This window comes from Epinephelus lanceolatus, chromosome 8 (assembly GCF_041903045.1).
Source record: "Epinephelus lanceolatus isolate andai-2023 chromosome 8, ASM4190304v1, whole genome shotgun sequence".
Classification (NCBI taxonomy): domain Eukaryota; kingdom Metazoa; phylum Chordata; class Actinopteri; order Perciformes; family Serranidae; genus Epinephelus; species Epinephelus lanceolatus.
Window position 1 is genome coordinate 31434669 of NC_135741.1, and position 22524 is coordinate 31457192.

Sequence of the window (22524 nt, forward strand, 5' to 3'; positions counted from 1 at the left end):
AGGAAAAGAAGTAGTTTGCAAGTTAGGTATCCAAGCAAGAGGAAGGGAAGGAAACAGAAAGAAGGGGCAAAGACAAATAGCACATCACATTAACAGTGTCAAATCTGCAGTGATGGATCACTATGAACAGCATGTACTATATATTCATACAGTGTGGGGGTTATTGTTGGATCTATGCGGCCTAAGGGCATTATACTGCTGTGGAGCATGAGGCGGGTTATCTATAGAATAACAGTATCAGTATGTACATCTTTCAGAGACAAACACACAGCGGGAGAATCTGTCATGGTTATTTTAATTCTGCAGACAGGAAAGACACAGAAACTGTAGGTGGACAGATGTGTGTAGGAGAGAGTTTGACAGTGTTACATTCAGATAGACGAATACATATAAGACTCAGAGGCATATGTTGAAATTTTTTAGGGAAGGAAGGGAATGTCATGTGAAGCTGAGCGTGAATGTTGCCAGCTTGTGCGAGGTTGTTACGCTGATTTTGTTAGGTTTCGTTATCAGAATTTAAAGGAATACTTCACCACCCACATGACTATGTGTATATCAGTTACTCATCCCCTTGTTATGTTGATTTTATGAAGAAAACTTTTTGCTAGCACCCCTCGACAGTGAACAAAGAATCACAAAATGGAGAAAAGTTCTGGATAAAACAGCTGAACTACATCAAAACACTCACACAGCTCCTGCAGTATAAGCCAAGTCTTTTTTATCTAGTCGTATTCTCAGTACTTCCCAAACACATTCATTTTTGCGAACACCTTACTATCTAAAACAATTCAACAAATCCACTTGTTTTTTGATTCTTCGTTCACTGTGGAAGAATGCAAGACACACAAAGTTTTCAACACAGGGTGTGTAATTGATTTACAAATTATCATTTTGTGGTTGAAGTTTTTCTTTAATTTTTTTTTTTTTTTTTACTATCGAAAACAGAAAAGAAGGAGAAAGGAGAAAAGAAACTGATGACATTGGTCACGAGGCCATGTTGGATGATTAATCAGTTCTTTCTTTAAAAGCATTATTTTCTCCAATTTTTAAAAGCATTTGTGTCATCTTGTAGCTGCTGGGTTGTCAAATGAAACCTTTTTATGTTAAGATTTTCATAATTTCTATGAAGGAAATGGAAAGTACTTGAACCTCCAAAACCAGTGGCACTAAAATTAGGCCAGGCAAACTTAAAGGGATAGTGCACCCAAAAATGAAAATTCAGCCATTATCTACTAACCCATATGCTGAGGGAGGCTCAGGTGAAGTTTTAGAGTCCTCACATCACTTGCGGAGATCCAAAGGGAGAGGGGGTAGCAACACAACTTCACCTAATGGAGGCTTATGGCGCCCCAGATTCAAACGTCCAAAAACACATAATTGAAACCACAAAATATCTCCATGCTGCTCATCCATAGTGATCCAAGTGTCCTCAAGCCCCGACATAAAAAGTTGTTTGGAAAAACGTCATTTTAACTCTGTTTTTAGCCACATAGCCTGTAGCTCTGACTGCCTCTCTGGGCACCGTGCTCACGTGTGTGCGCTCGCGCGAGACCGTGAGACATGGGCTAGCTCCGTGGTTTTTGATAACATTGTTGAACGTAAACAGAAGTGACGCCCAGAGGTGCTTAGCGTGCCTTTCATATTGAATTGAAGCCAAGTTTTTCAAGTCATCTGTCTCAAGTCAAAATCAAGTCTCAAGTCATGAATACAAAGTCAAAGTCAAGTCGAGTCTTTTATTAACATTAGTCAAGCAAGTCTCAAGTCATCATATTTGCGACTCGAGTCTTACTTGAGTCAAGTCATGTGACTGAGTCAAGTCATGTGACTCGAGTCCCCCATCTCTGACCGCATGTCAGATTGACATGAAACTCGACACACATGGTCAGGTGAAGGGGTTCTACAAAAGTGCAAGTGTTGTGAGGACTCTAAAACTTCTCCTGAGCCTCCCTCGGCATATGGGTGAGTAGATAATGGCTGAGTTTTCATTTTTGGGTGCACTATCCCTTTAAGCTGTGAACGTGAGTATATAATACAGTGCAGGATAAGAGGATATCAGGGCTCTCAGCAGAGAGATGGGAGTTGGGGTGGCAAAGAGGGGGAGAAAAGAATGGGAGATGGGAGAGGAAGGCCAGAGATGTTGAGGCCTGAGGGATGAAAACATTGCAGTGGGAGAAACACGCCAATGACTAAAGTGAACATACTGTAACTATTATACATATATATATATATATATATATATATATATATATATATATATATATATGTATAGTGACAGTGAACAGTATAAGGTAGGACAAGAATCTGCATCTCTCCTGCTTTAATACTGTGGTAATTACTGTACAGCTGTAGTTAACAAGACAGTCACTGTAAATTAATCAGCATATTGTAAACAAAGTCTGTAAAAAAAAAAAAATCCATAGACTTTCAGGGACAAGCAACATTTGCAGGGGGTCAAACAACGTTTCATGCAGTGAAAAGTGAGTAAGATATTTGATACTTGTGTACATTAGCTGTTCTGTTTTAACATGAGATCTTCACTTAAAAAAAGAAAAACACCAACTTACAAAATAATGTGCAGCATAAAGTCAAAACAAGCTATGGCACGTTTGAACAGACAGTAGGTAACTGAAATGGCAACACATTTCACATTTCAAGGATCAATTTTAGGTCATTACCAAAATTTATAAATAACATTTTTGGCATAAAACTCTTCACATATATTATTCTTCATGCCATTTCATGCATTTCCTAACATTATGGCATGATGCCCTAAATGCTGCTTATGTTCTGTTTTTGTCAATAACTTATGAACACCGGTTATATCTGGTACATGTGGTCTGATACTGAACATCTGTGATTTGTCAAGCAGGATAAGTGTGATTGGAGGGCTCTGAATAATCATATGATCACAGCAATTAAGACTCATATGCAGAATATATATTCTGTACAGATCTCTTTTTTCAACTAACAATAAATATTTGTGTGGCACTGATAAATACAAGGTGGCTAACATACATGATGGGGGCTTACAACAGCTGAACAAGGCTTGTTAAAAGCATTTTTTCTTCAGGCAGTAACTAAGACACGTGTTTCAAAGAGGAGACTGTTAGTGACTATGTGTGTGTGTGTGTGTGTGTGTGTGTGTGGGGGGGGGGGGGGGGGGGGGGGGTTACTACAGTTTAGATGGGTGTCTTAACAACTAGTGGGATTTTGGCACCAAATCGGAGAAATGTTTGTGGTCACAGGGCACATTAATGTCCTGTATGGTCACATGATTAGAGCAGAATTTAAAATTACAAAGTAGGGCTCCAACAGGAAAAAGCATCTCATCTTTGCTAACTGAAACACTGTAGATTTGGCCTATTTGGCTGTTGAAATTCAGATGCCTGGTATACTTATAAAAGGGAAAAATTTAGATTTAGCAACAAATTCAAACTTAAAGAAACAGTTTGACATCTTGGGAATAATTTGCTTATTTGCTTTCTTACAGAGAGTGGAGGATAAGATTGATACCACTTTCTCATATGTACAGTAAATATGAGCAGCTGAAACTCAAAAGCACCATGACAGCATGATGTCAGTGTTCTTTAATTGGCTTGTTTAATACGTACAAAGACCAAAGTGTAAAACAACACAATGTTTTAAGGGATCATGTGTCAGACATTTCTCGACTGGGACCATTATCTTACTGCTGTCTCCAGGCAACTAACCCCACTCACAAAATAGTCCGACACATAATGATTTTTACACTCTTTGCAGTAGCTACATATTTACTGTAAAGACGTCAGAGAGGACTAAAACTTCTCCTGTAACTGTCAGTAACAGACAAATAAGCTTACTTCCTGAAACACCAAACTATTTCTTCAACTAACAAACAGCTCGACATTTCCAGGAAAATCTACCCGACCAGATCGAGCTGAGCTCAGTATGCAGAGTTTAGGGTTTACTGACGTCGCATTACGTTATTTATGTGTGATGACGTCCTTTGACTATTTTAACAATTACAGTAAGGCCAGCTACACTGACAGTGGGCACAGACCGTGCTGTAACATTGCCACAAACAGGGAAAGGTGACTGTGTGTTGTAGTTGAATACATTGTCATTACTAAACGTGAAGCTACAATTGAACAACATAGGTGAGAGTGTGTTTGTGTGAGATTGATGGGACAATAGGGCCAACAGTGATCACAGGATGAGTGAATTATTTCGAGGCTATAGTTGCCTGATGGGGGGAAGGTTAAGTATGTCCAGAGCGCTGTGGTAAAGCTCTCTCAACGCTCTCAACAGATGCAGACGACAAAACATCTGGTTGAAGAGATGAGGCAGCGGCTCCTGGAGAGAAAGACAGAAAGAGAAAGAGCAAATGTTAAGGGGGAAATGAAGTCAGGAGAAAAAGAAGAAAGTTGATGTCGGCACAAAAGGGAGCTTTAATGAGAAAGACATAGTAAAAACATAAATATTGCTAACCTAATACTGAACTGTTTTTTGTGAGATATATTTCCTTTTTTCTTCTACTGAGGTTTTTGAATGAAGCTTTGAAAGGCTATCATGATATTTTTTGACGTCATCATGCTGAGAAAAAACTAAAATCTTCTGACAAAATCCTAAATTTGAATAAAGTGATTACTTGATTAAACTAATTTATTTATTTAGTTTTAGTCAGTTTTATTTTTTTATTTTTAATAAATCAAGTAGACTGCTGCTCAGGTGAGTTTAAAAAAAACTTTTTTACACAATTGAGGAAGTTTTATCGACTTTTAGCTTTTCTAATGATATTCAAATGCATGTTAAAATATGTTCATGGAAACACAGCTAAAGAGGGGAAGAGAAGGTGGACTATTGTGCACAATGTTTCTGTAAGTTATAATTTTTTAAACCGGCCGCCCAAACCTGTCAATTTCTAACAAGCTTACCAAAAACTGCTCAACCTGCAGGCTGTGAGCGGACCCTTGCATCACTACCGTGCAGCCACCACTGGAATCTAATTCTACAAACAGTATAATACTTATAATATTAGTCTGGACTAATCTTTATCTGAACTATTCAGTATTCACATTCTGCCAGTAACAAGAAGTCACCAGGGCAATGAGCTATTTTACTAATCTCCATATGAGGTACAACAGGAAGGGAACACACACACAAAGACTCTCTGTAGGAGTCAACATCTTCTGTGCTAGTTCGTTTGCATTAAACAAATGAATACATTTACACATACAAGCAAAGGACCTACTTTATTTATGAGCATATTGAATATATACAGTAAATAGATGCTCACCCCCAGCACATGGACTCTGTTGTAGTACGAGCTGAAGTCTTTACTGAGAGACACGAGAAATTTACAGATCTGAGGAACACAAACACGTACATGAGTTAGATAAACATCTCAACAGCTGAATTTAGTATCTTTGATTAGTAATCAGTTAATCTTGATCCGCTGACCTGTTCAGTCTTAATATTGACTCTGGCCCCTCCCCCTTCACAATCTAATGCCTGTCCTGATTGGTCCAGCAGCTCGGAGAACGGGATGAGGTAATTGAACAGGAGGAGCCACTCGCCCTGTCAGTCAAAACATAGGGACAACACGATAGGATTAACACTGAAATGTTCCTGTGAGGACTTATGAAGTAGACGTTTTTTTTAAGGTTTTTTTTTACTGGAAAGAAAGGAAAATAAAAACAAAGGACAATTAAAGAAATAAAATTTGTGACAACAGAATAGCACATAAGAAAATAACATGGTACCTCTTCTTTCAGAGCAGAGAAGTCGAGCTGGGAGCCTTCAGGGATTTCTGGGTACAGACCTGCAGGTAAACAGTCAGAAAAAAACTATATGAACAATACTATACAATCCTACTCATACTCATTTGAGACATTAGTGTTATTTCATGAACCTCTACGACCACTGCTGAAAAGACACCACTGACCTTTTTCCTGTATTTTACACTGTTTATCAACAGAAAATCTTTCATCGTCACTTGTTTACACTGATTATAGAGTTCAGCTTCATCACATTCAGTTGTCTGTATTGACTTTTTAAATTGTGCTTAATGTGACACTTTTACACGAGAGCAATTAAATCAGGCTGTGAGTTTTCAGAGCGTATCATCAAACAACTGCTGAACTTTTATGACTCCTGCATTTGCTGTCCCAGTGTCTTTTAAATTGAGTTATAGATTTTCTTTTATTAAGTTTGTCTTTGTCTTCCATTCTGAGGTTAAAGGAATACTGCCAGGCTGCAGCTGTTGTTTGTAGTATTGTTGATCGGAGAAATGAAACGAGTCTCTTGCACAGCACAGCTCTCACCCTTCTCCACTCCTCTCTCGTAGCTGTCGAACAGAGTGTGCAGCCTGGCACAGTTATACATCACAAACACTCCTCCTCTGGGCCCTTTGGTGGACACGCCCCCTTCCCTCTGGACGTCCAGTGTCACCTAAACAGACAGCTGTCAGTCATTCTGACTCGACTAATTACATCAAAGAGCACACTGTCATCAGTTTTTGCGACAAGTTTATCAAGTCATATACAGCCGATATTAAGTAAGCAATGTGGGACACATCCACACATAGCACATCACACTCAAGTACAAACACACAGCTGTAATGATGACTCACCGGACTGGTGTGGACCGTTGACAGCAGCTCAAATCTTACAGTGGCAGAGGTCATGACCCTGATGATGTCATCCCACGTCTGACCTACAAGAGGACAAGGAAGAGGAGGCTGTATCATTAAGGTCAAGTAAGAGCATATAATTTGTAATGAGCGTGCACATAAATACACACACCTTCTACTTGATCTCCATACTTCATCTCTGAGGCCTCCTTCATCTGACCTCTTCTCAGCCTGGAGGAGAGGAGGAAGGAAGAAACAATAGGAGCCTCATTTACACAGACAGCTGGGCTAAAAATATACAGTGATAACGCAGTGATGAAGAAAAGCCCCATCAACGCCCACAAGTGTTCTTTTGATTTAGTTTAATTAGAGCTGCAAATTTACAGTGCAGACAAGATCCTAGTGAGAGTGTCTTTTGTGATAATAAACATCTGTCTGGTGGAGAGCTGGGCAGGGCGAGTGGAGGCGGAGAAGAGAAGGGGAAGAGAGGAGAGACTGGAGATGACAGAGAACAGAGGACAGATAGAGAACCTAAAGACAAGGACAGAAATGTTGAGAACAGACGAGACAGAACAAGAGAAGGGAAGAGACACAACAGGAGACACAGAAAGTGATGTGTCTTACTGCAGATACTGTGCAGCGGTGAGGTGAGAGCCAGGAGTCTTCACGGGCCCACACACCAGATGTCTCTGCAGACACACAGAGCAGAGCAGAGCAGGTAAATATAGGAACACAACGCAATACATGATTGTGTGAGTGTTTGTGTGTGTGGTTACCTGTGTGTGTGTCACTCCACTGGCTCTCCACAGCACTGCTATCTGCTGCTGGCGGAACTCATCCTGACAGGAAGTCACATGTAACGCTGTTGCCATGGCTACCTATGAAAGAGACAGCAAGGATATACGAATCAATGGTCTGTTTGTCTGTAATTTTTCATGAGAAAAACGGAAATCATCAGTGTGTGTATGACTGCTGCATAGCGTGTGTGTGTCTTACTGTGCAGTCAGCAGTGGCTAGGTCCAGTTGCGCCAGGTGGGAAACACTGTCTCTGTGTACTGAAACAGATACGGCAACAATGTCTTACCAATACATATACAGAACCAACTATATGTTGTTACCAGCTGCGACAGTGCCACAAAAGCTGGCATTGTTTTCACCTTGTGAGTCTGTTAGTGTCATTAGGGCAAAATGTTGTCCTGCTTCTGGTGTCTATTGTTGCGGGAAGTACCAGAGAACTCATTTTGAGTCTGTGAATGTCTGTGGACAGATTTTGTCACTGCAGTAATGTTGCTGTGCAAGATGCCATCGCGAAACATCACAGGTGTGTCGTTGAGATCAAAATGAAGGCTGAACACGGTTGTAGTCTGAGCAAGGGGGCTGGAAGTAGGGGGTAGGAAGTACGGAAGGGGCCATTTGCCCTTCTAGTTTATGCCCATGGCCAACATTTGCCTTAAGATGCAGATTGCTGTATCACAGATGGAGTGATCCTTTCACAGGATGGTCTCTAGTCATATTAATCCCTTCTCTTAAAGGTGTGGTGAAACATGCAATATTGCCAATGTATATAAGGAACAGTTCAGCATTTTAGGATCTACACTTGTTGACTTTTGGCCTGAGGTTTTACCACTAGTAGCGCTATGGAGCAGTTTTACATTGGTCACACACACACACACACACACACACGAGGCATGAAGACACAGATGTTCCACTGATCAGTGGGTGGGGGTAATGCTCTGAGATACACAGCAACGCACCAACAAAGCAAAATAAGACTGTGTCCACTTTATTTCAGAGCACAGGTGCAGCACCTAACACTTAGGCAAGGTCCGGTAAAACTTTAAATGGAGTGTAATACATCAGCCAGTGGCAGCAACCACGTAATCGTCAGCTGACAAAATGAACAACAATGTCAGCATACAGGCCAAAAGCCATGGCAGCTTTTATAGGTGACAGATAATTGCCTGCACGGACAATAATGCTCACAGTTTGAGTTAATGTAAGACCGAATGACTTATCACTTCTCCGTTTTATCAATCTCTCTTGCATTTGTACAGGCTATTCAGCCATGGTGACATAAACACTGCTCTTGCTGCTGAAATTTAGCAGCAGATCTGGTGTATCTGCTTGCTATGATAACTGTCAAATGATGTGAAGACACTGCTCGCTAGTTAACACGGATATAAACAATGCAGGGTTCACACTTTTAAGAAAAATCGCCTTTACGAATGTCTTATGAGGAAGGAAATGCTTGACACCTTTTGGTTAATTACACTGAATGTTAACATCACTTTTGTACATTTACAAGGAAACTCCCCTATGCACCTTTGAGCCAGGAGACAGTTAGCTTAGCTTAGCATAAAGACTGGAAGCAGGGGCAAACAGCTCGTCTGGCTTTGCCCAAAAGTTTTTAAAAAATCTGCCTATGAGCACTTTAAAGCTTATTAACTAATACAGTGAATCTTGTTTGTTCAATCCGTATACAAATAGAAAAGAAAAAAGAGGGTTTACAGGGTGTTCAGTGCTGTAACTCCTTCTTGGTCAGTGACTTCCTAGAGAGTCTTTTCTGGTTGCCTGGCAACCTCACGGCAACCTCACTGGCCTGGCCTAGAAACAATTACAGCACTTAACTCTCTGTAAAACCATTTTTTCTGTATTTCTTTGACTAACCAGTAAACTCTTTCTGTAAAGACGTGTTGCTGTTGTGCTTCTCAAAAGTCCTTGTGGCCTCACCTGTGCAGGTACCAAGGCTGGGGTCGTATCCCAGCAGCCCCTCCTCCTGGAACACTCGTTTCAGGTTGACCCTGAGCACTCCCTTGTTCTCCCCCTCCTCTGCCTTCCTCCCTCCTCCTCCTCCTCCTCCGCTTGTTCTCCTGCCTCTTTCCATTTCGCTCTCTCTGTACGGGGAGTTCTCCAGCGCCTCCTGAATCTTCTCCTCCCGCTCCTCGTTGGTCCAGTTGGCTGGAGCTGTCGGCCAGTCGATGCCAAGAGCTCGGAGGAAGGTGATGATGTCGCTGTCTTCGGGAAGTGTGGGGCAATAGGACACTGTGAATCTGAGACAGGTAAGGAGATTGGTACTGATCACAGCAGCAGTTTTAATCTATGGCTACAATTAATTATTTTTGTAAGCAACGTATCTGCCAATTACTTTTTGAATTCACTGCTTGCTCATTTAGTCTTTGATTAATATTTTAGGCAAGTGATTCTGACTCACTGTCATAAAGAGGTGAAATATAAAGCACAGAAACTGGTTCTTTAGGATGAGGATAAGTTAGGAAGGAGATGTGCATGTTTTGGAAATTCAGCATTAACCCACAGACTCACCCTTGTCTTCTCAACAGCGCTCCCATGTGATCAGCCAACAGCACAGTCCTCAGCTGGCCCAGAGTCAGTGTATCAGGAGTGGGTGTGTTGGGTTTAGGGTGCAGTGCTGGGCAGTTGAGCACCACACAGCCTTGCCTCTGACTCGAGGGCTTCAGGTACTCTGTGGCTCCATCTGCCAGGACAGCCTTGAAGGCTGCAGCTCGGTCCACCCTCACCCTCAACCCCTCACCCATGACTTCCCCACCAGCCACAGGGAGAACCCCACTGCCACAGAGGGACAGCACTCTGGACATCACTGCTGGAGGGACCTAGGTGGACAAAGACAGTGATTCCATTACAGTCTCATATACATGCACGCCGCAACAAAAGTATATGTGAGTATGGCAAGTAGCAGCAAGGTGATATTGTAGGATATCTCATTTTAAAAAACAATATAGTGAAATTGGCATTTTGAGATTATTTTCTACTAGTATGTCATTTAATATTCAATACTACTTAAATACTCAAATCGCAATATGGCCAGGTGCAATATCCAAATTGAAGGAGCTACATGTGTCACAACATATCAATATAAATGGAGCATTGTGGTGTCACAGAGATGCCCCACCCTACAAATCATTTTCCAGAAATAAGGGAACATGCTTGAACATGCTGTTAGTGAAAATGAAATGCAAAAATTACCATTCCTACTTAAAATTGTGACTCACATCACAATCACAATATCTGCCAAAATAATCACAATGTTTCTTTTTTTTGCATATGGTGCAGCCCCTGTTTTTATTAGCTCTTACTTAAATAAATATATATCTATACCTATATATATATATGTATATATCTATGTCTGTGTGTGTGTGTGTGTGAGAAAAACTTTTCCACATGCATTTAGGCTTCTAATCTTACAAAACTGCATATCACAGTCAGTGGGAAAATATCAGATGTTGCTATCTGCTTCAAAAACCCACATCAGTGCATCTGTAAAACCATCATACGTGCTTATCATGGAGTATACAACATGCAAAAATATGAGCATCCTCTACAGTGATGCATGCACACGCCCACAGGCGCAACGTGCCAGAGGCGTGGGTTCAAACATGCATTTGTCAAAATACAGTACACTCGGGCACAATCTAGATAACGTCATGTTTTCTGTGTGAGAGGCTGCCGTAAACAGGCTATAGGGGAAGCCTTGTTTCAGTTGCAGCACAGATAGCTTCGCGTTGCAGCTGTGCGCGTCTGTCTGACCCATCTGCAAGTCATGGGTTAATAATTAGTGCCGCAGGCTGTTAATGTCTGGTCAATCGTGATTGGGCAAAGTCAGCGGCCACTGATCAATTCAGGGGGTTTAGCTAGCTCGGATTCACTCAGATGTGTGAAATTATTTGTGGGTTTCACTCAGCGTTCACCTTGTTTATCAGACAGCTGTGAGGGTCAGCTGAGCTTTATAAAGGAGATAGTTCCGGTCCCCAGTTCCTATTGGCCGAGTCACGTTCCAAACCGTTGAAACACCTTCCGTCCATTTAAATATTACTGCGCCTAACTAAATCACTCGCACCACAGCAAACACCTTTAGTAACTGTCAGGGAACTATATTGCTGAGTGGAAGGATAAAATAGGAGAGTAAGAAGTTTAACGTGTTAACCAGCTGTGTTTAATGAGACAGTGCAGCCTGTCTTTACAAATGGCTTTTCGGTGCCTCCAGCGTTAACAGAAACGATAAGACAGAAAATGCGACGAAATAAGCAACAAACCCGTTAAAATACCGTCAAACCCAACAGGTATCAGTCAAACCAACCTGTCCATCCGCATACAGCGTGTTGAGCATCGTGGTCGGCGATAAGAAGTCCCTGTTACGCAGGTTTTTAGCGCTGCTCTCCTTGAACCAAAGCTTCTCCGGCTCTGGGAAGATCCTGTCGCCGTTTTCCCGCCTGGAATCGTGGACATTTTCACGCTTCCCCCGCAGTGCGGAGCTCAGCGCCCGGACGGTCGGGGTGATCCGGAGAGGCGAAGACTCCTCGATGTGCTCCATCACCAGCACCACAACACAAACAGGTGAGCTTGCTACCAGGCTAACACATCCACACCCTGTTCATATCTTCTGCTCGAACACTGTCTTCACTAGTCGGTGCTGTTGCAGACTAAGCTAAGCTTCAACACTGCCGAGTTACATGCCAGTGTCCGGCTGTACGGTTAATCACTGATCGATGTCAGATATTGGCTGTAAGGGAGGACTGCATTGGCTGTTTTTTTTCCTATGCGGAACCAGTGAAGTGCAGTCTTCTGTGTTTCTTCCGAGGTGAATTTCCGTGTTGGACCAGTGGAAGTTGCCTAGTAGCGACATCCAGTTGGTGGCAGAGTAACTGCAGCTTTAACTGCACTGTATGGGCAAAAGTATGTGGACATAAACTCGTCTATAATATGTTTAACAAGTATTCCCAGTGCCAGCAGGTGTAAAATGGAAATTTTAAACTGTAGGTATTTTATTCATAGACCTGCTGTCTCTGTATTGACTTTGAGTCAGTAGTATTTGATGATTTTAACATTAATGTTGACAACCTGTAGGGCAGCGACGCTACAGAACTGTGTTGTACTCTGAATAACTATAGTCTTAACATTTCTCTGGTTGCGGTGACTGATGTTGCTCTTTCTGATCATTCCTGTGTTTCCACTGAGATGACTATCGCTGAAAACACCAGTGAATTATTCATTCAGCCTTTCTCTTCCACCCTTCCCCCACTTGGGTTTTTCAGTCTATGATTTTTGTCAATAATTCTTATTATAATATTAATAAATATTATTGATGCCATTGTGTGGTCTCAGGTAAGAAAACACCCACCATTGAGAAATGACATGCACATAAAAAAGTGTTAAAAAGCTGAATGCAATTAGCAAAAAATAGGTTCGTTATGACATAATTAAGAAGGACTTAGCATTTGTCCCAGTCATTCTTCTCTGACATTATTGCCAAAAACAATGAAAATCCATGTGTCATATTTGCTACTGTTAACAGGATGACAACCCCCCTCTGTTTCAGTAGCCCCTGCACTGTTATCCACTAAATAATACATCAAATTTGCCTCCCTTTTTACTGGCACAATTCAGAAAATAAGACAAACTGTCATGTCCTCCATATCAGGTATCAGCCTCACTGAAATGGGAGAAAAATCCCGGAATAGTGGAGGCTGTTATAGTAGCATATTGATACCCATTGCTTTGGAACGAGATATTCAACATATGGATGTGTAATGTCTCATACTTATGGCCATGTGATGTATGGTACACATATGTAAATTGTGAGCCATGCTATACGTAATATATCACTACGTACCTTCCATTTCAAATAATTAAAGCTGTTTGAATAGCAGTTTATATGGCTGAAACCAGAGTTATTGAACAGAAAGAATGTAACATTTCAATAATTAATCATCAAAGCATTTTCAAACAACCAAAAGATCATTGATTTTAGTTTGGTTTTTTTTTCACACCTGGTAATAAACTGAATATGTTTAGTTGAAACAGGGCTCCCCGTGCATGTTCCAAAAGCATGCAGCCGAATCATGTGCCTCTCAGCTCAAGGACAGAAACCTTCCAAGGGAGAACAAAGGACTGGAGCACATTGATCAATTTACAGCCTTTGACAGAGTCCTTTTACTCTAAAAACACTGTGGTGCTGAAACGTTCGTCTGTTTGCACTGTTAAAGGCTGCAAAGCTGATCTGTGTGCTCCAGTCCTGTCTACTCCCTCAGTAAACTGAATGCATATGGGCTTTGGAGTGTTTGCACAAAACATGCATGTGTGAATATGTCAACATGGGCTTAAGAAAACTGTTAAGTCCACATTCAGTCAAAAATGTATTTTGGTTATTGTAACTTCCTGTGGATGTTTAAGCTTCACTGTGCAGAGCAGGCATGTGCAGAGTTTGGCACTTAGAAGGCTGTTTTTAAATTAAAATGCTGAAGGGGAAAGCATCTCTGTGTTCACCTTTGATCCCAGTCTGAGAATTACTCTGTTATATCACAACTAGTGCGGGAACCAGTGAAGTCCAATTTACATCTCACACAAGTGTTGAGTGAAGAAAAAATTAAAAAATCTCCAGGTCACACACACTGAATGGACTTTTAATCAAAGTGTCCAGCAGTTAATTTGTATGAACTTAAAATTGTTCATTATTCTGTAATGCGTGGTAAATGCTTTAATACCAAAATAACTACTGGTAATAATTAATAATATGGCAAAACCTTTAAATGTACTGTATTATCATGTTAAAGATTTACATTAAAAGAACACCAGCATTAACAAGAACAGAATATTATCATGGATTAATTGACATACTTTTTTTAAGCTACTGAGTGAGTGATCTCCAATAAACTATCTTTGAGTACATCTAGTTTTGAATTTGTTTATGTTAGAAGAATGAGTCAATATTCCTATGTAAATATGTAATATTGAATTGTTCTTAGTAAAGTTAAAAAATATATATCACAAATAAATACTCAAAATATTTAAAATTACCAATTTCTCATAGCCAAAGAAGTACAGTTTGAAATTCTTAATACATATTGTGCAGCAGCAGAAACGCAAAGAATTGAACTTTTTTTTTAGTCATTTTACACTCCAATTTATGTGGGGTTTAGTACTAAAATAAAAAATATCACACCATTTGACACATACCAAATTCTAATTTAGATAACCTCCCCAAAGAAATATCTGATCAATATCAGTCATAGTTATAGGTAAATATCACATTCATTCAGGTAATGGACAAATCAGAAACCCTCATTAACTTGGTTCATAAATTAAATAAGTCTTGTTTTTCTTTAAAATATTAACATACACAAATGACAAAAAGTCTATCAAGCTATGTCACAATTTCTGGTAATTTGACCAAGATGGAAGGATTGTTTATTGTCACCTTGTACAAATATTATTCTTTATATTTACTTTTTATATATGATTTTTTTAATTATTTATTGTAACTGTAGTCTTGCCGTTTTAAATCGGTTGATATTGTTGGAAGAATGCGAGATTATATTTTCCTACGAGCAACTGTATTGTACTGTTTACTTGTTCAAAATAAAGTTTTAAAAAATAGGCTTAAAAAAAATCTTAACGCACGTCTTCTTCCGGCGCAGAAATGTGACGTAAACGGCGCAAATATACAAGGGAGGTGTTTGTACTAAGTTGAGACGCTTGAGCAAAAAGAGACGATGCACAACTGGCAGGAGAACGAGATCAAAGAACTGCTGACGATCCGGGGCTCGGAGGCGATCCGTAACCAGATCACGGGCACGGTGAAGGACTCGGTAGTTTACAACCGGGTGACCAAACTGCTGGCGGAGCGGGGGGTGTACAGGTCACACATGCAGGTGATCAGCAAACTGAAGGCGCTCAAGAAGCAGTACAGCAAGTACCACCAGCAGAAGATCCGCAGCGGCAGCGACCGCGTCGACTGGCCCTTTTACGACCTGTGCCACCGGGTGTTCGGGTACGTACCCGTGGTGAACCCGGTGAAACGGCACAGGAGTCCCACACCTCCACGTGCGACCACACCGCCGCCTCCGCTGCCGCCGCCGGTCATCAGCGACGAGCATCATGAGGTTGTAGTCGGGCTGTGGGACGATGTGGATGACAAGGAGCTTGACAAGCACCTGGGTCCAGTGGAGCCAGACGACGAGGAGGAGCAGTACAGCCCGTCGGACCAGCTACAAGCCATCAACGCCAGTAAGCATATATGTGTTTCTGTTATTACTTTGTAAAGAACAAATACCTGATTTACCTGCGGTGTACTAGTGTCCTGACATCCCAGACAACAACAAGGTCCGGGATTGGATCCCTTAGGGTCTGTTGGTCATTCATGAGAGGAGAGGGATTGGTGCAAAAGAGGGAGGCATGTCAAATGTTTTTTCAGCACAGGGGAGGGACTTGGGTTTTTAATTTTGGCTTAGGGGAGGAGCATACAACTTTAAATGGCTGTGTTTTGTAAAAATTTTACTACCAGATGTTTTTAAGAAAGCATGGCATGTTTTTTTTTTTTTTTAAACAAAAGCCTAAAGTACACAATTTATCAAAGTCTGAAACTGTAAAAACAGAAATCATTATTGGATTTTCAAATTTCCGACAGTCCTTGAACACATCAGAAAACATAACCAAATCTGTCTGTTTATATTTAATCAAAATCACTGTATTCTCATTTAAAATTTGGCTGAAAATAAATCCAAACCAGCCTGGAGAAACCGAGGTGTTTTTTCAACTCCAGGATTTCATCTCCAACTGAGTGTCGTCGTCGTCGTCGTCCCCCCCCCAAAAAAAACCACCATCCTCCTCCTCTGATAAAGAACAGTGTCTTATTAAACCCATTTGAAGTAACAAAAGTTATATGTAACTAAGTACATCTCAAATACTGACATTCAAAGAGCTAAGTAGTTTTACAAGGTTATTTAGTGATAGTGACATGTTTGGCATTTACATAGATTTTTGTGTAAGAGATTTGTCAAGACAGTGAGATTATTGAACCCAGGTGTAACATCCCCACCAGAGGTCTAGGGGAAGGGGGGAGTAACACGGTGAAATGACACAACAGTGTCAAAGCCTTCTGGCGCACTGGCACTACTCCTCCATTCATTTATATCCTCGCTGATGAGGACTGATGGGGATCAGCTGCACGCTTAAGAAAAATAGGGGAAAACGCAAAACAAACGGCGGCCCCAAAACACACAGGCACGTAACACCAGGTGTTTTACCAATTTATAACTAGATCAGTCAAACCAGCTGTCAAAGCTGCAAATGCTTCCATATTTTGTTGCAATAGTGTGCAGTTAGTGTTAAATGTGTTTAGCAGATTTAATCATAAAACAATTTGCCATTAGCTATTTGTCATCCTAAGGTAAAAATTGAAGTGGCTGCTTTTACCTGGTTTTAATTACAGTGCTGTCAGTGGTCAAGCAGACAGACAGCAGCCCACTCATATATTTAACTTACTGTCTCCATTCTTGTTGTTACAGACCATCAAAGTGAGCGTCCTTGGAGCAGACCCAGAGACCAGTCAGGTGGGTGAATATGAAAATACAGTTACTGATGTCACATCATAACATTTCTGTCACAACTTGGAAAAATGTATTTATGTTTGAATTACATTTTACAACCCTTAGCCCTCTTGTTGCCGCTCAAAACTGCAAGCATGCAAACGTATCTAATATGGGTTTAAATACATATTACATATTGTGTACATATTATACCCATGTTCTAATCTAATGACAGTGAAGGTGATGTTATTGCTGATGTTTGTCTCAACTCCAACACACTGGATTTGAAAGAAAAAAATGACAAACGTTTTATGTAAACAGCCTCACAGCTAAAAGTCAGAACTTAAACCTCATAGTCATTATTTTATTTTAAGTCTAGTGTGTTGAAGCACAGAGACAGAACAATAAAAATCTGTCGCCTCTCTGTAACTGACTGGCTCTCTTTTTGTTTCCTAGAGTACACAGTTCCACCAAAGAGAAAGAAAAGGACAGTGATGGACCAAGTCTCTTCGTTAGTGTCAGCGACAGTCACCCAGCTCAGAGAGATGGACGCTTCCATGCAGGCGCAGGAGGACGCCCGGCTACAGAGGCTGATGGACCACGAGAGGGAAATGCAGAACAGTTTAATGAGCCAGCTGGTGGCCATGCACGAAAGGATCAGCCGAGAAAACCACGAGAGACACGTTGAACTCGTGGACAGGATACTTTCTAGGTTCCCTTCAACATCAGCACCCTCAGGTCACTGACTGACACTTTCTGTGTGAGTGAAGACAGCATACACCGGGGTTATTTAGGTGTAGTCTCTCTCCTCCACCAGCTGACTCGTGCCTAAGCCCACATTACTTTAATTTTTCAACAATGTAAGGAAAACTGAGATCATCTTGCCTTTGACTTGGACTCTGCTAACCTGTATCTAATCCAAGTCTAAAAAACACAGGACACTGCAGGCCTTCATGCTCTGCTCTGATTCACTGCTCGTATGACTTTGTTTATATCTTCTTAGTCAACCCTGGAGAAACACCATTGTAAACTGGCAATGGTGCCAAAAACACTGTGCAAAGGCACAATAAAAAAAAACACAAAATTGAAAGGAACATTGAAGCTGCATCATTATAATCCACCGCACCACTGTCATAAAACTTGTAAAAATAAGTTGCTAAAGGAATACTTCACCCACAAAATGATTGTTTATCAATTACTCACCACGCTTTAAGAAAACTTCTTGCGTGCCTCCACAATGAACGAAGGATCCAGAAAGAGAGAAAAGTCTTGGAAGAATTGGAGCAAATGTGTTGTAAATAGTCAGGTTTGGAAAGCACCGAGCATACGACTTGATAAGTGAGACTTCGATTATACTGCATGAGTTGTGTGAGAGTTTGTAATCGGTTGTGCCGATATAGTTTTGCAGTTGTTAAACGTGGCCCCATTTTACTCCATTTCATCAAAAATGTTCTCAGTTTTTGGATTCTTTGTTCACTAAAGGCATGCCAGAATACAGTTTAATTCAGATTCAGCCCAACATGGGGTGAGTAGTTTTGATGTACATAATCATTGTGTGGGTGAAGTATTCCTTTAAATGCATATCATATTGCAATATTGCCACACAATATACAGAACCTTTGTAACCATAAACTCCAAACAATGAATTCCATTGACATTGGCTAGCTAGACTTTGAATTGGTGGATTCTTTTAACATATATGTATAATCATGTAGAGCTGATCATTTAAAGACATAATTACATTTCGGACTCTGTTGACTCAAAACATGCTTGAAAATCTCTGAACGTGTGAATCAGAATATCAGATGTGTCATCTGAGTTTGGAGAATTAACACTTGCAGTGTGAACTTTGCCTTCAGTTTACATGAAAGACAATGAATGACCACAAAATGTATTGTGGTGTTTGACATGGATCTATGTACTGTATCTCGCATTTTCTTTAATTGGGGATGATTATGCTGTTACAGCTATTCTAATGTGTGACTTCAGTAAATGATAGGTTACTGGTAACATTGTTGAAATTTGGTATTTAGAGAAAGTGTCACTGTGTCAAACACTGATGTAAATGTCATGTTTCAGTCGTGTCACTCAGCAGTGTCTCCCAGCAGGAGAGGAAACCAGAGTTAAGCTATAACGATGCACACCACTAACACTGTAGTAGAAGAGAAGCCGGTCCTCAGTGGTTCATCTGTTTGTAGCACAGTCATAAATATGTGTGGTGGTGGGTAATGTTAGAAAAATAAACACAGTAACTGACAGTTTAGGATTTTGAGATTTATCAGAAATATCTATTGAGAAATACAGGCAGAAAAAAGTACATTGCACAAACTGAGAATCCAAAATGATTGTAAGCACTCAAGTTTCTGCTCTGGGTGTCATTCTTGTCTGACACGAAATTCCCGGTTGCGTTTACTGTTGTCAGCAATCCGGGAGAAAACGTGTCATTGAAGAAAAGCACCGTCACTGTGTATCAGCAATCTAAACATCAGTCAGCAGCATTAAACATACTGATGTTAGTTTCACTTTCTCTCTTTATTTGAGAGAAACAAAACTGTCGTCCCACCTTGACTCAACCATATGACTCAGAAGAGTATAAGCTCAATTGGCTTTGTTATTTGTTTGTGGCTCAGTCAGCTGGGATGTGTATTTTTATTGTAGATACTTTTATACTGTTCTATACTGTTACAGGTGTTTTAAATTTGTTTTTGCTTTTAAAGAACAATAAAGTTTTCAACTGAAATGATGTGAATCTGTGTTCAAACAGGCTGACTCAAGAAATGCTAAGTAATACGATGACTGAATGTGAAGCTGTAGTATCTTATTGTTGATGGAGAAGCGCTCAACGTCCACCCGTCTGCTCAGGATGTCCTGTGCATTGTGGGATGGAAACGGACCCCATAACCAGCTGGAGCTCAGAATCACAGCTGCATTATGGGTTCCGTTACAATCCCACCCACAAAAACGAGCTTCAGGTCCGGCCTCGGCTCTGCTCAGGTTGAGATGGCTAAAAGAGAAAAAGAAGATTGTTAACAGGGATAACAGGCACATTTACATCTCATAAGTCAGATTAATCATCCAAAGGTTTATGGGTTGATCTGCAAGTCCTGAAAGATTTTGAAACCATCTCACAATCAGTTCTGTTAGTTGCAGCTTGCAGCATGCATTTGAACCATTCAGTTAATCACTGGTACAAAGTTGTGTCCTACTTGGTGTTTTGCCCATGTAGAAAACGCAACTTCAGACTTATTTTGAAACTGAACACTCAGTCAAAATGTTGTAATGATGGACCACGAAGGGACAGTTCACTAGAGGTACATATAAATCTTATTTTTTGGGAGTAGAGTGATGCTTTCTATCCAATTTTATACAGCAGCAAAAACTCCTAAACATCCTGCAATTGTTTTCAGCTACTCACCATAAACCATAGTTAAAATAAATTCATAAATAAATGCTCCTCTCCTCCTACATTTAATGTAAGCTTTGTTTCCAAGGCAAGCAGCAGAAAGTTCAGTTGAATGATTCAAACACATCAGCTTCCTCTGGCTCACATTGTTCTGTCCTCTGGTTATTCAGTGCTGACAAAACCTCAATTTAAACAAACAATAAAGAATCACAGTCTAACTAAACCACGGCTCTGTTAGCTGAGGTTTAATTACATTTGAAGTGAATGGAAAATATTTCTCCTTGGCTTATGTATTTAATGTGTATGTGTAATGTATGTATATACACAAGAAACATTAGCTTATAATCTGAGCAGTATATATACATAATGCTCAGCTAATAAGCTAATCTTTCATGTGTTCCTTAAGTCTAGTTCATAAACTATTTATGCAACGTTTTAGCTGTTTCATCTTCATTTTTACTCTGCTTTCAAACAGCTGCAGAAACAACCGTAGTGATATCCAAGTAAACTGGGTTGTGGTGTAACATAAAACAAGAAAACCATTGAAACTCATCAATCTGCTCTAACTTAGTGCTTTAAAACTCACTCTTGAGTTTATCCACAAAATCACAATGTAAGCAGAGCGAAACACTTTCTGAACGGCCTACAGCTGCTTCTTTACAATGGCTTACAGGAAGAAAAGATGCTATGATTATATGATAAATTTAAGCACATTAACAAAAAATATGGGCATCTGCAGTATAAATCCTTTAAGTTTCTAATTAATTATTAAGAGACTAATTTTTTATTTGCTGTAAAAATGTAGGCAAAATAAGATACTTAACCTTACAGATTTTTGGCCAAGAGATATTAAAGTATGTTCTGTGTTTTAAGTAAACCATAAATACAGCCGCTGTAAATATGATTTCGATGCTTGCTGGTCCGACCGTATTTGAAACATTTTGTATTTAAACATCTAATTTAATTTCTGAGTAGAGATTAGATTAGTATTTAGAAATACTGGCCCATTTTAGGCATTGAAAAGTCCGACACTGGTCTTGTTAAAATGGAAAATTGAAACGTGTTCTACTTTAACGTTCTGCAAGATGCAAGAAAAAAAATCATGGAGAAAATTTGAGAAAGCTTAATTTTTTAAGATTTTGACGATTTCCTCAACTGAGACGTGTCACCTTTTGAGTTACCGACACTAAATTTTATCAACTTTCCTCCAAGACTGTTTAAATATTGTTGCAGGGAATGATGCCTATCTCTTACAGTATCAAATATATAAATAGCTCTTTGTCTTTTTGTAATGGCGTACCGGCTTGAAAAACCAGTTGTGTATCATCTCTTGAGCAACAGAGAGAAAAAGGAGAGCAAGCAAGAAGGAACACGAGAGGTCAGACTGACGAGGAAGAGCTGATTGAAAGATAAAGGGAAGGAGAGAGCTGAAAAAAAATAAGGAAGACATTGTAGGACTTTCCCCGTGGAGCTAAAAAAAAACAAAAAACTTTTAGACTCTGATTTTAAAGCTGCATTCATTTCTCATGTCCTCAAAGAAACCCTGAAAATGAGAACTAAACATTGAAAGAAAAGAGGCAGTTGGTGGAGAAAAAAAAGAGGACTCAGTTAAACTTTCAGTTTGTCACCTGCACTTCAACCACTGATAAGAAAGCTTGAAGGCTTTGTCCAACAAAGAGTCAAATGACAGGACAAACACAAGCAGTTTTACAAGCAGTAAAACAAGAATTTATGAGAAGAATAGGAAGACAAAGTTTAAGAAGTCAAATGAGGAGAGAGGGAGAGGTGGAATGAGGACTTGGCAGCTAAAGCCAACAGAGTGAAAGCAAAGTGAAAGCAGAGGAAGACAGGCCGGTACAAATCAGTCACATGATTATACAGCTTGAAGAGTAGTGTCGAAAAGTTCTGCAGCTCACCAGTGTCTCAGAGCAGTGTGTTCTCCTCTGCTGTCCCGTCTGCCAACAGCTCCGAGACCCAAACTTCCTCTTTAAATACTCGAGAGATAGATTTCACTTTCACTTCTCCTGATCAGACAAACTCCTCCTTTCCTTCCTTTATCCACTCCCTCCCCCGTCCCCTTTCCCTGCTGGAGAGACACAACTACTATCATGTCTTTTCTTTTTTTCCTAAATGCTCATTTTTGTTAGGTGGTTTACACCTTTACAGTTTTA

At 40.2% G+C, this 22524-nt stretch overlaps 2 protein-coding genes across 2 annotated transcripts; one reads left to right on the forward strand and one right to left on the reverse strand.

Annotated features, from left to right (window-relative positions):
- Nucleotides 1-276: 276 nt before the first annotated feature.
- dalrd3 (DALR anticodon binding domain containing 3) lies at nt 277-12220 on the reverse strand. Its single transcript, XM_033629163.2, has 13 exons — nt 11724-12220; nt 9932-10239; nt 9341-9660; nt 7607-7665; nt 7387-7488; nt 7235-7299; nt 6783-6841; nt 6611-6693; nt 6303-6429; nt 5742-5800; nt 5440-5556; nt 5276-5344; nt 277-4332 (listed from the first exon to the last, which is right to left on the reverse strand). The coding sequence occupies exons 1-13, from the start codon at nt 11955-11957 to the stop codon at nt 4213-4215; spliced, it is 1722 nt and encodes a 573-aa protein (XP_033485054.1). The 5' UTR covers nt 11958-12220; the 3' UTR covers nt 277-4212.
- A 1216-nt stretch (nt 12221-13436) lies between these two features.
- LOC117258344 (uncharacterized) lies at nt 13437-19994 on the forward strand. Its single transcript, XM_033629165.2, has 3 exons — nt 13437-15649; nt 16930-16974; nt 17407-19994. Exons 1-3 carry the CDS (start codon nt 15136-15138, stop codon nt 17694-17696), a joined length of 849 nt encoding a protein of 282 aa, XP_033485056.1. The 5' UTR covers nt 13437-15135; the 3' UTR covers nt 17697-19994.
- The last annotated feature ends 2530 nt before the right edge of the window (nt 19995-22524 follow it).

Excerpts from the sequence above, each read along its gene's own strand:
- dalrd3 (XM_033629163.2), bottom strand. The coding sequence starts at position 11,957 with ATGGAGCACATCGAGGAGTCTTCGCCTCTCCGGATCACCCCGACCGTC. Across the intron at positions 7,666-9,340 it reads CAGCCTTGGTACCTGCACAG|TACACAGAGACAGTGTTTCC; the intron begins GTGAGGCCACAA and ends TATCTGTTTCAG. Across the intron at positions 5,345-5,439 it reads TCAATATTAAGACTGAACAG|ATCTGTAAATTTCTCGTGTC; the intron begins GTCAGCGGATCA and ends TGTGTTCCTCAG.
- LOC117258344 (XM_033629165.2), top strand. The coding sequence starts at position 15,136 with ATGCACAACTGGCAGGAGAACGAGATCAAAGAACTGCTGACGATCCGG. Across the intron at positions 15,650-16,929 it reads GCTACAAGCCATCAACGCCA|ACCATCAAAGTGAGCGTCCT; the intron begins GTAAGCATATAT and ends TTGTTGTTACAG. Across the intron at positions 16,975-17,406 it reads CAGACCCAGAGACCAGTCAG|AGTACACAGTTCCACCAAAG; the intron begins GTGGGTGAATAT and ends TTTGTTTCCTAG.